Source organism: Hevea brasiliensis, chromosome 1 (assembly GCF_030052815.1).
Source record: "Hevea brasiliensis isolate MT/VB/25A 57/8 chromosome 1, ASM3005281v1, whole genome shotgun sequence".
Lineage (NCBI taxonomy): Eukaryota > Viridiplantae > Streptophyta > Magnoliopsida > Malpighiales > Euphorbiaceae > Hevea > Hevea brasiliensis.
In genome coordinates, this window is record NC_079493.1 from 2,328,691 (window position 1) to 2,342,137 (window position 13,447).

General features: G+C 29.3%; 1 protein-coding gene across 2 annotated transcripts; it reads left to right on the forward strand.

The window, feature by feature from the left end:
* The first annotated feature begins 7,363 nt into the window (after nucleotides 1–7,363).
* On the forward strand, nucleotides 7,364–12,952 carry LOC110641120 (probable CoA ligase CCL7). Of its 2 annotated transcripts, none has more exons than XM_021792722.2 (6): nucleotides 7,364–8,494; nucleotides 9,312–9,501; nucleotides 11,465–11,610; nucleotides 11,753–11,820; nucleotides 11,939–12,041; nucleotides 12,690–12,952. In XM_021792722.2, exons 1-6 carry the CDS (start codon nucleotides 7,487–7,489, stop codon nucleotides 12,801–12,803), a joined length of 1,629 nt encoding a protein of 542 aa, XP_021648414.2. In that variant the 5' UTR covers nucleotides 7,364–7,486; the 3' UTR covers nucleotides 12,804–12,952. The 2 variants fall into 2 exon arrangements, with proteins under 2 accessions (XP_021648414.2, XP_057994147.1); XM_058138164.1 differs by having other exon boundaries at nucleotides 7,395–8,494; nucleotides 11,939–12,098.
* The last annotated feature ends 495 nt before the right edge of the window (nucleotides 12,953–13,447 follow it).

Here is a 13,447-nt window from a genome sequence, read left to right on the forward strand (position 1 = left end):
ATATTCAGCTTCCATGCTTCGGACTCGATAAGCTCATTTTTGAACTTCACTTACTTTACTCCTTTGAACTCTCACCACTTTGTTCGAGCTACACTATTTCTTTTGACCTTACTTGAATTGTTCCTAAACTTGACATCCAAGACCACTAACCGATGTTGACTTGTTAAAGCCTCTATTGGAATGACCTTGCAATCCTTGCATAAAGCTCTATTTGTCTTCCTGGTTAAGAGGAAGTCGATTTGGCTTCTATGTTGCTCGCTTTTGAAAGTCACTAAATGTGACTCTCTTTTTATAAAATAGGTATTTACTAGTATTAGGTCGTATGCCATAGCAAAATCCAGGATGTTTTTTCCCTCCTCATTTCGACTGCCAAAACTAAAACCTCTATGAACATTCTCATACCCTTGCCTATCACTTCCTACATGTCCATTCAAATCTCCACCAATGAAAATATTCTATTCATTCGGTATGCTTTACATTAAATTATCCATATATTTCCAAAACCTTTATTTACTCTCACTATCTAGTCCTATTTGTGGGGCATAAGCACTAACTACATTTATTGTTTTTCCTTCTAGTACTAGCTTTACTAGTATAATTTTATCTCCTACTCTTTTCATAGCTATTGCAGCGTCTTTCAATGTCCTGTCTATGATTATGCCCACTCCGTTCTTATTTCTCTTATTTCTGGTAAACCACAGTTATACCCTGAATTACCCACTTCCTTGCTTTTCTCTCCTACCCATTTAGTCTATTGAATGTAAGCAATATTCACCCTTCTCCTTTCCAAGGTATCCACAAGCTCTATTAATTTTCCTGTAAGTGATTCAACATTTCAAGTACCAACCTTAATCCTCCTCCTATGTTTCTTCCTATTTGGTCTCCTTTTATGATATCTTCTATTGTTTTCTATGTCTATCTTGTGTTCTGTTCCACTATATGTTCTACTATCTATCATATGGACTAACTTCTTTACCCACACCCGTCCATGATGTGGGAACCCTTGCTCACTTAACACCACACCCGGGCGCTGACATGGAGCGTCGCTTTTGGTGAACGCCCTACACCCTTGTATATTTCTCACTACATCCGGGCTCCGATGTACCGCGTCGTTAGTAGAGGATGCCCCAACGTTTATATCATTTGAATCTATATCATAAGGTGTGACGAAATTTTTACACTGATTGTCACCTACCACAACTCTCATCCTTTATCCGGGCTTGGGACCGGCTAAGCGCAAACTACTTAGGCGGAGTTACTTTTCATTTTATTAACATTTTTAAATAATATCATGATAAAAATAATTATAAATATAATGGAGCCGGTTAACTTAACTTTTAAAGATATATTACCCCAAACTTTATATACTACAAATATATTTTTTTCATTTTTTTCTTTATCACTATACTTTTCATTTTATTAACATTTTTAAATAATATTATTAAAAATAATATTTAAATATTTTTAACATATTAATAAGATATAGAAATTTTTTGATATTTTAAAATAATGAAAATTATCATGTGATTTAACAACACTTAAATTATTCTATATTTTAATATGTATTTTTATTAAAAATATTTTTTTATAATATTATGAAATTTTTATTAAAAATTATAAGATAAAAAATATAGTTTACATAAAATTAATAAAAATAAATTATGAAATAATTAATAATAAATTTAAATATTATTTTATTTTTATATAGTAAAATTAAAATTATTTATATATTAAAATTATTGATAACTATGTGCAAATTTAAATATATTATCGTTACTTGGTGAGGTAATGGATCCAACAATGTGCTTGTAAGTTGAGAGTGTCACGTCTCCCATAAAAATGCCAAACTCCTCTTGGATTTGTCAATGTCTCAACCACCAAAAGTTAATGCTTTTTCAAATTTTGTATGTTTAGGTTTTGGAATTTAGTTTCATATTTGGTATGAAGGGTGAAAAATTAGAAGAAAATAAATTTAGTCAATAATATGAAATAAATAGTATCTTAATTTATGTAGAGTTTTAAATTTTTATAATTAAAATATATTAAAATTAATATAAAATAATTTTTAATTAATATATTTAAATTACTATTTTTAATAATAATAATTCAAAAAATAATATCAAATAAACACTAAATTATTTTTCACTTCAATAAAGCTTCAATAAAAGAAAGACTGAAACACTTATAGTCGTTGGATTAGACATGCCTGTAGTCGACTCAAGGCCAATAAAGACTGAAATGCCATGAATCTCTATGTAATTTGCCTTTTTGTCATCTTTGAACATTTATAGTTAGCTGGTTTCATTGGCTTGGGTTCCAGTGGTTGATTGAATGCTTGACTTACGTGTCCTAATTCTTCTCAACTTTCTATTTTAGCTCAAACACTAGGCGGATGGAAGCACCGCAAAGTTTTCATGGTTTTATTGTTTTTTGTGTGCTAATTTGGCTAAAGCATTTTATGGGAATGAGTTGTCTGTACTAGATTGAATTTGTGGCATTTGCCTTTTCTCTCATTGATTGTTAGTGTATAAAGCCTGTAAACTTTGAATAGAAATGGCAACCGGGAGATTAAGGGTGCGATCGCTCTTCTTGTCTCTGTCTCATAGGAGTTCAGAGTCGGGGTGGGACATTTTTCACTGGGGAGTGAGGCAGGGCAGGTTTTCTCATATAAATTTTTTTTATTTTTTATTTTAATTTATTAATTATAATATAAATTTATTTATTAAAAAATAAAATATAATTAGAAATATAAATTTTACATATTATTTTAATAATATATTTATATATTTTATTAAAATTATAATATTTAGATATATAAATATAAAAAAATAAATTATTTTTTAATAAAAAAATAATATATTATTGTGCGGGGCATATTGAATTTGAAAACATTTTCCATCCTTAACCTTGGAATGCATATGATTGAAGTTTTTTTTTTTTATTTCGTTATTTTCATATAATTTTAATTTTATGTACATTAATTATCTTAGAGTCTGTTTAGATGAGATGAAGAAAGTGTAAGTAATGAAAGATTAAAATAATTGCTAAAGAGGAAAAGGATAAAAGGGATTACAATAAAAAAAAATTGTTTGAAAAGGGTTAAATTAATGAAAAGTAAAAATAGGTGATATATATTTCTATGTTTAAGAAGAGGTAAAAGAAAGGTAAACTTAAAGTGTATAAAAATAAAAGTAGTCATAACTCTCACATCCCATTCTTATATCCTAATTTGAGATATAAGAAAAATTATAATTTGAGATATAAGGGAGATTAAGGGTTACCACTACCCACTTAACCATTTTTATTTTTATTTATCGTAAATTCTGTTCTTATTTTATTTAAAATAAAATAAATATTATTTTATTATGAAAAATAACATGATTTAATGAAATTTTATAATTCAACTTATTAAATTTTTATAAAATTATTTTTTTTATGTAAAATAGTTAATTATGAAAATTTTACTTACTTTAAAAATAAATTTTTTCACATAAAAGAATATATATAATATTTTTTAATAATATTAAAAAATATTATAAATAAAATTAAATAAGATATAGCGCTTTACATTTAATATTTATTATTTTAATTAAAATTTAAAATATTATAAAAATATAATAATTTAAGATATTAAAAAAAATTAATTTTTCATTAAATAATAAAATTTTTCATAATTAATTATTTTTAAAAAATTATTTTATAAATTTAATGAAATAAATTATAAAATTTTATTAAATTATATAATTTTTTATAATAAAATAATTTTATTTTATTTTAAACTAAATTATGGAATACACCTTTGCTTCCCCATATTCACTCCCATGCACATAAACCCTTAAATTTACAGTAAATTAAATCTAGCCTAGAATTTTCCCCCGTTCGTAGAAAACGACCTTCACGAAAACCATAATTACTTTCATATAATTATTGGTCCTTTCTAATTTCCATGCTTCTCCTCAACTCTCACTCACAGAGCCATAAAAAAATCTTTTTGCTTTTCCTTTTTAACGAAAGATCATTGCAATAAATCATTTTCTATCTTTGTCTTGTGAGCTCTCGATTAAATTTTTTTTTCCCCTTCTTTGGAATGGTGCCCACTACTTGTTTAGATGAACAAATCCTTTGAAAAATCTCTAACAGGGCATAACCCACAAGTTTTTTCTTCTGAATTTTAGATGGATAGATCTAGATATGGCAGGGATGGAACATACAGGACGCTAAGACCTACTCTTATCGTCCCTAAAGATCCTAATCTCTCAATGGTTTCATTTCTTTTTAGAAATTCCAATTCTTATCCTCACAAACCAGCTCTTATTGATGCAGATTTATCAGTAACTTATCTTTTGCACAGCTCAAATCCATTGTTATCAAGGTCTCACATGGCTTGCGCCATCTGGGTATCTCTAAAAATGATGTTTTTCTCATCTTTGCACCAAACTCTTACCAGTGGCCATCACTGCAGTTGGTGCTTTAGATGCCATATTTCGTCCGGCTCAATAATTTCTGATTAATTCTGCAAAAATAATAAATAAAATTCAATTAATATGTAATTTTATTAATTAGGTTATTTTTTAATATGATCATTTAAGTTGCGATTAAATTTTAAAGTTTTAGTTACGTTCTAATTTTCTATGTTCATTTAAGTTTTAATCAAATTTTAATTTTATTTCTTATAATCATGCAAATCTTAATTAAATTTTAAGTTCTAATTTCATTTTTCATTTAAATTTTAATTAAAGTTTAATTTTATAATATCTAAATTTTAATGGAAATTTAATTAAAACTTCAATTAAAGAAAGATCGAGACACTTATGGCTGTCAGATTAGATATGTCTGCAGTCGAAGGCCGATAAAAACGGAAATACCATGAATCTTTATGTAATACGCCTTTTTATCCCCTTTGAACAATTAGTTGGTTGTATTCACTTGGGTTCCAACACTAGGCAGATGGTAGCACTTCAAAGTTTTCATAGTTTGTATTGTTTTTTTGTGTGTTGATTTGGCTAGAGCGTTTTACGGGATTGAGGCATCTGTAAGGGGCTGAATTTGTGGCCTTTGCCTTTTCTCTTATTGATTATTAGTGTATAAAGCCCGTAAACTTTGCATAGGAATGGCAACTCGTGGGTTAGAGTTGGTGATCGCTCCTCTCGTCTCCGTTCCATAGGAGTTCGGAATCGGGGCGAGGTATTTTTCACCGGGATGCCAGGCGGGCGGGTTTTATCAAGGGGAATTTTTTTATTTTTATTTTTTTTTATTTTAATTTATTAGTATATAATATAAATATATTTATTAAAAAATAAAAAATATTAGAAATACAAAATTTACATATTATTTTAACAATATATTTATATATTTTATTAAAATTATAATATTTAGATATATAAATATATAAAAATAAATTTTCTTTTAATAAAAAATAATAATATATTATTATGCCAGATGGGTCGAATTCGAAAACTTTTGTCATTCTTAATCTTGGAATGCATATGTTTGAAGTTTTTTTCTTAATTCGTTATTTTCATATAATTTTAATTATACAAATTTTAATTATTTTATATATAATTTTAATTATATATATATTAATTATCTTAGAGTGTTTAGATAAGATAAAGAAAGGGTAAGTAATAAAAGAATAAAAAAAAATGCTAAAAAGGAAAAGGATAAGAAGATTGCAATTAAAAAAAATTATTGTTTGGAAAATTTTTTTTAATTCGTTATTTCCATATAATTTTAATTATACAAATTTCAATTATTTTATATATAATTTTAATTATATATATATATATATTAATTATCTTATGGTCCGTTTAGATGAGATTTAGAAAGGGTAAGTAATGAAAGAATAAAAAAAAATGATAAAGAGGAAAAGGATAAGAAGGATTACAATAAAAAAAAATCTTATTTGGAAAGAGTTAAATTAATGAAAAATAAAAGGAAGTGATATATATTTTCTATGTTTAGGAAGAGGCGAAAAAAAAAAAAAAATTAAATAGCATAAAAATAAAAATAGTCATAAATTTCACATCTCATTCTTATATCCCAATTTGAGATGTAAGAGAAATTGAGTTTTGAGGCATGAGAAGTGTTAAGGGTTATAACTGCTCACTTAATCATATTTATTTTTTTTTATTGTGAATTCTCTTATTATTTCGTTTAGAACAAAGTAAATATTATTTTGTTATGAAAAATAATAAGATTTAACTAAATTTTACAATTCATCTTATGAAATTTTTTTAAATTATTTTTTTTCTATAAAATAATTAATTGTAAAAAATTTATTTACTTAAAAAATAATTTTTTTTCACATAAAAAATATATATAATATTTTTTAATAATATTAAAAAACATTATAAATAAAATTAAATAAGATACAACACGTCACATTTAATATTTATTTTTTTAGTTAAAATTTAAAATATTATAAAAATATAATAATTTATGATATTAAAAAATTTTATTTTTTCATTAAATAATAAAATTTTTCATAATTAATTATTTTAAAATTTTATTTTATAAAATTTAATGAAATAAATTATAAAATTTTATTAAATTACTTTATTTTTTAAAATAAAATTATTTTATTTTATTTTAAACTAAATAATAATTATAAAATACACCTTTACTTGCAGAGCCATAAAAAATCTTTATGTTTTTCCTTTTTAACAAAGGATAAATCATTTTCTATCTTTGTCTTGTGAGGTCCCCATCGTTTGTTTTTCCTTTTTTATTTGGAATGGTATCCACCCGTGTGTTCGGTTTTGGTTCAATTTAAAATTTATTTAAAAATTAAAATTAAATTTAAATTTTAATATGACTCTAATTTAATTATTTATTTTTTAATTTTAATTAGATATAATTATTGATTATTCAGTTTTGATTTAATTTGATATGTTTTTATTTAATTTTTAATTTTTAAAATAATTTTATATAATTATTTTTTAAAAAAATTACACTTAAATTAACATTTAAATTAATATATTATATAATTATATTATAAATATATAATATAATATAGATTTTAACTATTTATTAATTATAAAATATATATATATAATTAAAAATGTATATATATATCTACAAAATAATAATATATTTATAATTAAAAATAAAAATTAATTTAATATATTTATAATTAAAATTATTAAAAAAATAAAATATAATATCATATTTAATTTATAATTATATATAAATATAAATAATTATATTAAAAATATATAATATATTTAATATATATATAAATTTGATCCTTAAATTAATTTTAATACGGTTTTAATTTTATTTTTAATAAAATATTAAAATTAAATTAAAATATTAAAATAAATTTAATATGATATGATTACGTTAGATTCCATGCGATTTCATACGATTTTTCAATTTGGCTCGATTCGGTTTCCAAGAACCGTGCACCTACTTGTTTAGACGAACAAATCCTTTGAAAAGTCTCTAACAGAGCATAACCCCCAAGTTTTTGTCCTCTGAATTTTCAATGGAGAGATCGGGATATGGCAGGGATGGAATATACAGGTCGCTAAGACCTACTCTTATCGTCCCTAAAGATCCTAATCTCTCAATGGTTTCATTTCTTTTTAGAAATTCCAATTCTTATCCTCACAAACCAGCTCTTATTGATGCAGATTTATCAATAACCTTATCTTTTGCACAGCTCAAATCCATTGTTGTCAAGGTCTCACATGGCTTACGCCATTTGGTTATCTCTAAAAATGATGTTGTTCTCATCTTTGCTCCAAATTCTTACCAGTACCTTATTTGTTTCTTGGCCATCACTGCAATTGGTGCTATAGCTACAACTGCAAATCCTCTTTACACAACCACAGAACTCTCAAAACAGATAAAAGATTCTAAGCCCAAGTTGGTCATAACTGTGCCTGAGTTGTGGAACAAAGTTAAAGATTTCAATTTACCAGCTGTGTTTTTAGGTTCTAAGGAGTCTTTATCTATAGAGCCCAATTCAAGAATAAAAAGTTTTCATCATCTGGTTGAGCTTGGAGGGTCTAATTCTGAATTCCCTGAGAATAAAGTGAAGCAAACTGATACAGCTGCGTTGTTATATTCTTCAGGCACAACAGGGACTAGTAAAGGAGTGATTTTGACGCATGGAAATTTCATTGCGGCTTCTCTAATGGTCACTATGGATCAAGAAATGGCAGGTGAAATGCATCATGTTTTCTTGTGTGTCTTGCCTATGTTTCATGTGTTTGGATTGTCTGTGATCACATATTCGCAGCTGCAAAAGGGCAACGCGATAGTGTCAATGGCGAAGTTCGATTTCGAGATGGTTTTGAAGAATGTGGAGAAGTACAGAGTGACCCATTTGTGGATTGTTCCTCCAGTAATACTTGCTTTGGCTAAACAGAGCTCCGTTAAGAAGTACGATCTCTCATCCCTGCAGCATGTTGGTTCTGGTGCGGCTCCTTTGGGGAAAGAATTGATGGAGGAATGTGCCAAGAGGATTCCTCATGCTGCAGTTGCTCAGGTAGTTGAATGAACCTCTTTAAATTCTTAGGAGAATCATAATTCAAACACGAAAGTGTGAAAATATCTATATTCTAATGATCTGATCCGTCACTTAAACTCATATTGACTATTAAATTACTGGTAATTTGGGATTACAAAACATGGGGCTTTTTATTTTGAGGTTTGCTTTGGATTTTAACAAAACTTAGGACATATTGATCTAAATTGTTTATATTGAGGTGAGATGGTTCTATGGAGTTCCTAACATCATACAAAGCAATGCTTTGTGTTGTGAGTTGGCAATCTAACTGAAGTTTGTGGCCATTTTATATTTTCTTATCGGGCTTCTCTGAAGTTGGCCCCTACATTGTGACTCTTCAAGAAAGTTGAATGTGTTTTTTGTTTCTTAAAAGACTCTATTCATACATAGTGTCATTAAATCGATTCATACCTAACCAGTCCATACTTTAATTGGGAAGCAAAAGATCGATAATCCATAATTTTTTATGTCTTCAATGTCCAAAGAAGTTGTACAGTTCTCAAATTCTTAAAATTATGCAAATTTTTAAGTTACTGTTTACACTTGCTGGTGATTGTTAAATTGTCAACAGCCTCTTCAATAATGCTGACGAAATATTCATGATCTAGGGGTGTGACTAAGCGGTAAAATTATATGTTAATGATACAGGCACTCAGGCAGCATTCATCAATGAGCATGTTTTTTTTTTCAAAAGATTTCAAAAAAAAAAAAAGCATCTGCACATACTTGCTAAATTTTGATGAGTTGCTAGAAGTAAGGCTTTCCTTCTGATTCAGGATGCTTTCTTTGGTTTCAGGGTTATGGCATGACAGAGACCACTGGTATTGTTTCAGTGGAAAATCCAAGAATAGGTATTCGACATTCTGGTTCAGCTGGAATACTTGCTCCGGGAGTTGAAGCCCAAATAATCAGTGTAGATACGTTAAAACCTCTCCCTCCAAATCAATTGGGAGAAATATGGGTTCGGGGACCCAATATGACGCAAGGTAAGAGTGCTTAATTTACTGCAATTTGGCTCGATTTCTTCACAAACAGGTCTTAAACGTGTAGTTGATGAGCATTTACTTTCACCTGTGACAAAAAGAGAATGTAGCACTAGTTGTACTGAACTCCAACTCTCTGGTGTAGCTTAAATTACAGAGCATTTATGTTCGCCTCTTTCCTATCCATTTCTTTTTGAAAGTAATACCAAACTCCTGCTGCTTTCTGCTGTGGCACTGTAGCTTATCACTGACTAAATCAGATGTTCATGGTGGTCTGTAATGATTTTGAAATTTATGTGGTCAATGGTCAGACCTTAACCTCGTTTGATCTGCAGCAATAAGTTTTACGTAGATAGGCTGCTTGGTTGCCATTGATGGTCAATATACTGCAAGTAACATACAGTTAACTCTTTCTACTATTAGCTTTGATATGCTAGTCAATTGGACCTTTAAATCTCCTCCATATGGTTCAAATTCCTCCATCAAGTCTTAACTACTACCAATTAATAACTTGTGATACCGGGGGTATTTGGATTAACGACACATGGATAGGGTGTTAATTGAGGAAATAAGGTAATACAGAAGCTGGGGTTACCTATACAACTACTTTGGGATACTTTGATGAAGTATGAGAAAGGCTACAACTGCTTTCGAGTGTTTTAGACAATGCTGGAGAGGGATCCGACTGCCTCTTTTGCAAGACAAGAAGGGCCAAAGGATACTTTCACTTGGCACTCCGATGCTTAAGTTAGTATAGGATAGAAAGGTAAAGGACAATGAGACTAAATGAGTAAAGGGTTTCAAGAATGTTTTAACTAGGGTAATAAATGCCTATATATATTATGAGAAATCCAATAACAAATTAACGCATTGAGGTCTATTGCCAAGTGAGACTATTTTATTTAGCTAGATCTCTGCCAAAGGACCCAAAATGTCATATCGCAGGGTAATGATGGCTCTGACAAACCTGAAATGGCGGTTATAGGTAGTTTATGGGTATAGGTATGTTAGGATAGGTGAAAAGATGAAGTCAACCTGCAAATAAGGGGTAAATAGTCCAAGTGGTGAGTGATACAAGTGGTTGAATTGTCTAAGCTGCTCATGCTTTTGGCATAGATGTTATCATATGTTGAGTATGTATTTCAAATACTCGGAATTAGATTCACTTAGTAGGTAGGCTGAGTCAGTCATGAGTCAACAGGTAATAGTGGTCGGCTTTGTGATTGGAAGAGTCTGTAGGACGGCTGGTTACAGTATGGGGGTTATCTAACTGGTTGTACTGGGGTTCTTCTCGATGTGTTATGAGCTCCGATGTGCTTAATATTAAATAAATACATATAGCCCGTACTGAGTTTAATATATTATATCTCTTCAGGGTATCCGAGTGATAATGTATAATATGGCTTCTTAAGGAACACGTGGTACCAATCTAAGTAGTCGGATAATTTATATTGTATCACCAACATTGGCATTTGTCAGGTGTTCTTTTGGCAGAATTTATAGTCTAAATTTGCCTTTTTCTTAGTAATCACATTCTTTTGATGAGAATGTCGAAATGCTGATTGTTCATCTTTCTTTGGGATTTCTACTGAATTCCCTCTTTTTTTTTAGCTTGATTTCAAGAATTTTTAAACAATGCAACAGACATGATGCCAATTAGAAGTACACAAATGGGGCGTATGATTCTATACTCTCCAAAATCCAGTTCTTTGAAACTTACATTGCTAGGTATTCATTCTCAAAGGAAACAAGTTCGATTATCCATGTCATGCGCATGCCAGGAAAATTCTCAAAGATAACCTTTTTCTGGTACTTTAGTGAATGATTTTTATGTGAAGCTTGCTATGCATGATATCAATCAGCTTGATGCAACTGTAGTTTAAAACTTTAAATTGGCTGTTCTTTTTATGGAGTTATCTATCAGGCCTTCAACTTAACATTTCCATTTCTTTAAATTAATTGTCAGGATATCTCAACAATCCCCAGGCAACTAAGCAGACCATAGATAAAAAGGGTTGGGTACATACTGGAGATCTAGGATACTTTAACGAGGATGGACAGCTATATGTTGTTGACCGTATTAAAGAGCTAATCAAGTACAAAGGATTCCAGGTAACTTCTAAGAAAAAGAAATTTAAGATTGCATGCAAAATTGTTTACAACCGGTAAATTCCATGATAACATCTTTCACAAATTTTGTTAATTTGGCACCAAGTCACTACTAAATTATGATTGAATTTGTTTATTGTCCAAGGTTGCACCAGCTGAACTTGAAGGGCTGCTTGTTTCTCACCCTGAAATATTAGATGCTGTTGTTATCCCGTAAGTCATACACAATTGTGCTACTTGCGTCAGCTAGAACATAAGAACATAAGAAATGATTACCTTTTAACCCCTCACACATTACACACCATTGATAATAGTCTCTTGCACCTTGTAGCTTTCCCGATGCTGAAGCTGGTGAGGTCCCAGTTGCTTACATTGTGCGCTCACCCAACAGTTCACTGACCGAAGAAGATGTTTTGAAATTTATTGCTGATCAGGTATTTGACATGTGGGAACCATCATGGTTTCACAAGGGCCTGACTTCACTTGAGTTAGTTGAGTTCATTCACGTTTGGATCCTTCCCCTCTTCTTTTTTCTTTTCAACTGCCTTTTCTGTCTGCGCTCTCATTTTCCAGAAGAGCCTTTTGCATTTGCAATAGCTTCTAGGTGTTTGCAGAAAAATTTAAGGCTTGATTGATCTTTTTCTGGAGAGGACTGGCCATGGTATTGGATAACTTAAAATTCGGTAGTGTGATAACATGAGGGAAAGAGGGAGGCCTAAGCTAACGTGGATGGAAGTAGTATCACAGGATTTACAAGTTTTGAGTATTGAGCTGAACTCGGTGTCTAGCAGAGCTGAATGGTGAAAAGGATCCGTATAGCTGACTCCAACTAGTTTGGGATTAAGATTTAGTTGTTATTGTTTGTTGTATTCCGTTAGAAAAAGAACTGAAAAAGCTGGCAGTTTTGCAATTTGCTTATGCTGTTATCCTCCAGAGGTTGAAATGCCTGTGAATGCACTTACTGAATATGGAAGAAAAGCACCTCTGCATTTTCATTAGCTCCTGTGCAACAATAGGGGCAGCTTCTTAGTGCCAAAACTTTCTGCTATGCATATTTTAACTTATTTCTCTTTCTGTTGCAGGTTGCACCTTTCAAAAGATTACGAAGGGTGAATTTCATCAACAGTGTTCCTAAATCAGCTTCAGGAAAAATCCTCAGACGAGAGCTCATTGAGAAAGCAAAATCTAAGATATGATCTCATATAATTGCTTTTCAGTTGGATACTTTGTGAATCAAAGGCATAATCTACAGGACAATATTGCAGCTTGCTTAAAGTTGCAGATATCTCTACATTTTCTTTGCGTCCATCTTCATGTTGTGCAATAAAAAGGAATGATTCTAACATTTTTCTCTACCCTGTGTTTGGGAGGAGATTCTATAAGATAATGGAAGGTTTTTTAAGATTTATAAACCATGCATTCGTACTTAGGAGATTTTTTTTTTTAATTTGAGACTTTATAGTTTTGGAGGCGATTCTGAGATAAAACTCGTTCGTAGATTTTATTTTTAAATAAGATTTTTGGAGTTTTTGAAAACTTTTAAAATCTCTATTCAGAAAATTTTCTCTTTAAAAAGTAATAAATTTAAAATATTATTTTCCTTAAATAATACAAAAATAAGATTTAAAAACAATGAAAAAAAATTATTTTAATAAAATTTACCTTAAACTACTTCCTTCTATAGATTGTTATAAATTAAAAAGGAAAAAAAATATAATGTGTAGCCAATTGATTGACAGTAAAGAAAAACTACTTAAAAAAAATTTGTACATAATAAAAACTCAATCAAATAAAATTAAAATTTATTATTTCAAATCATGAAATTCAAATATATCACAGT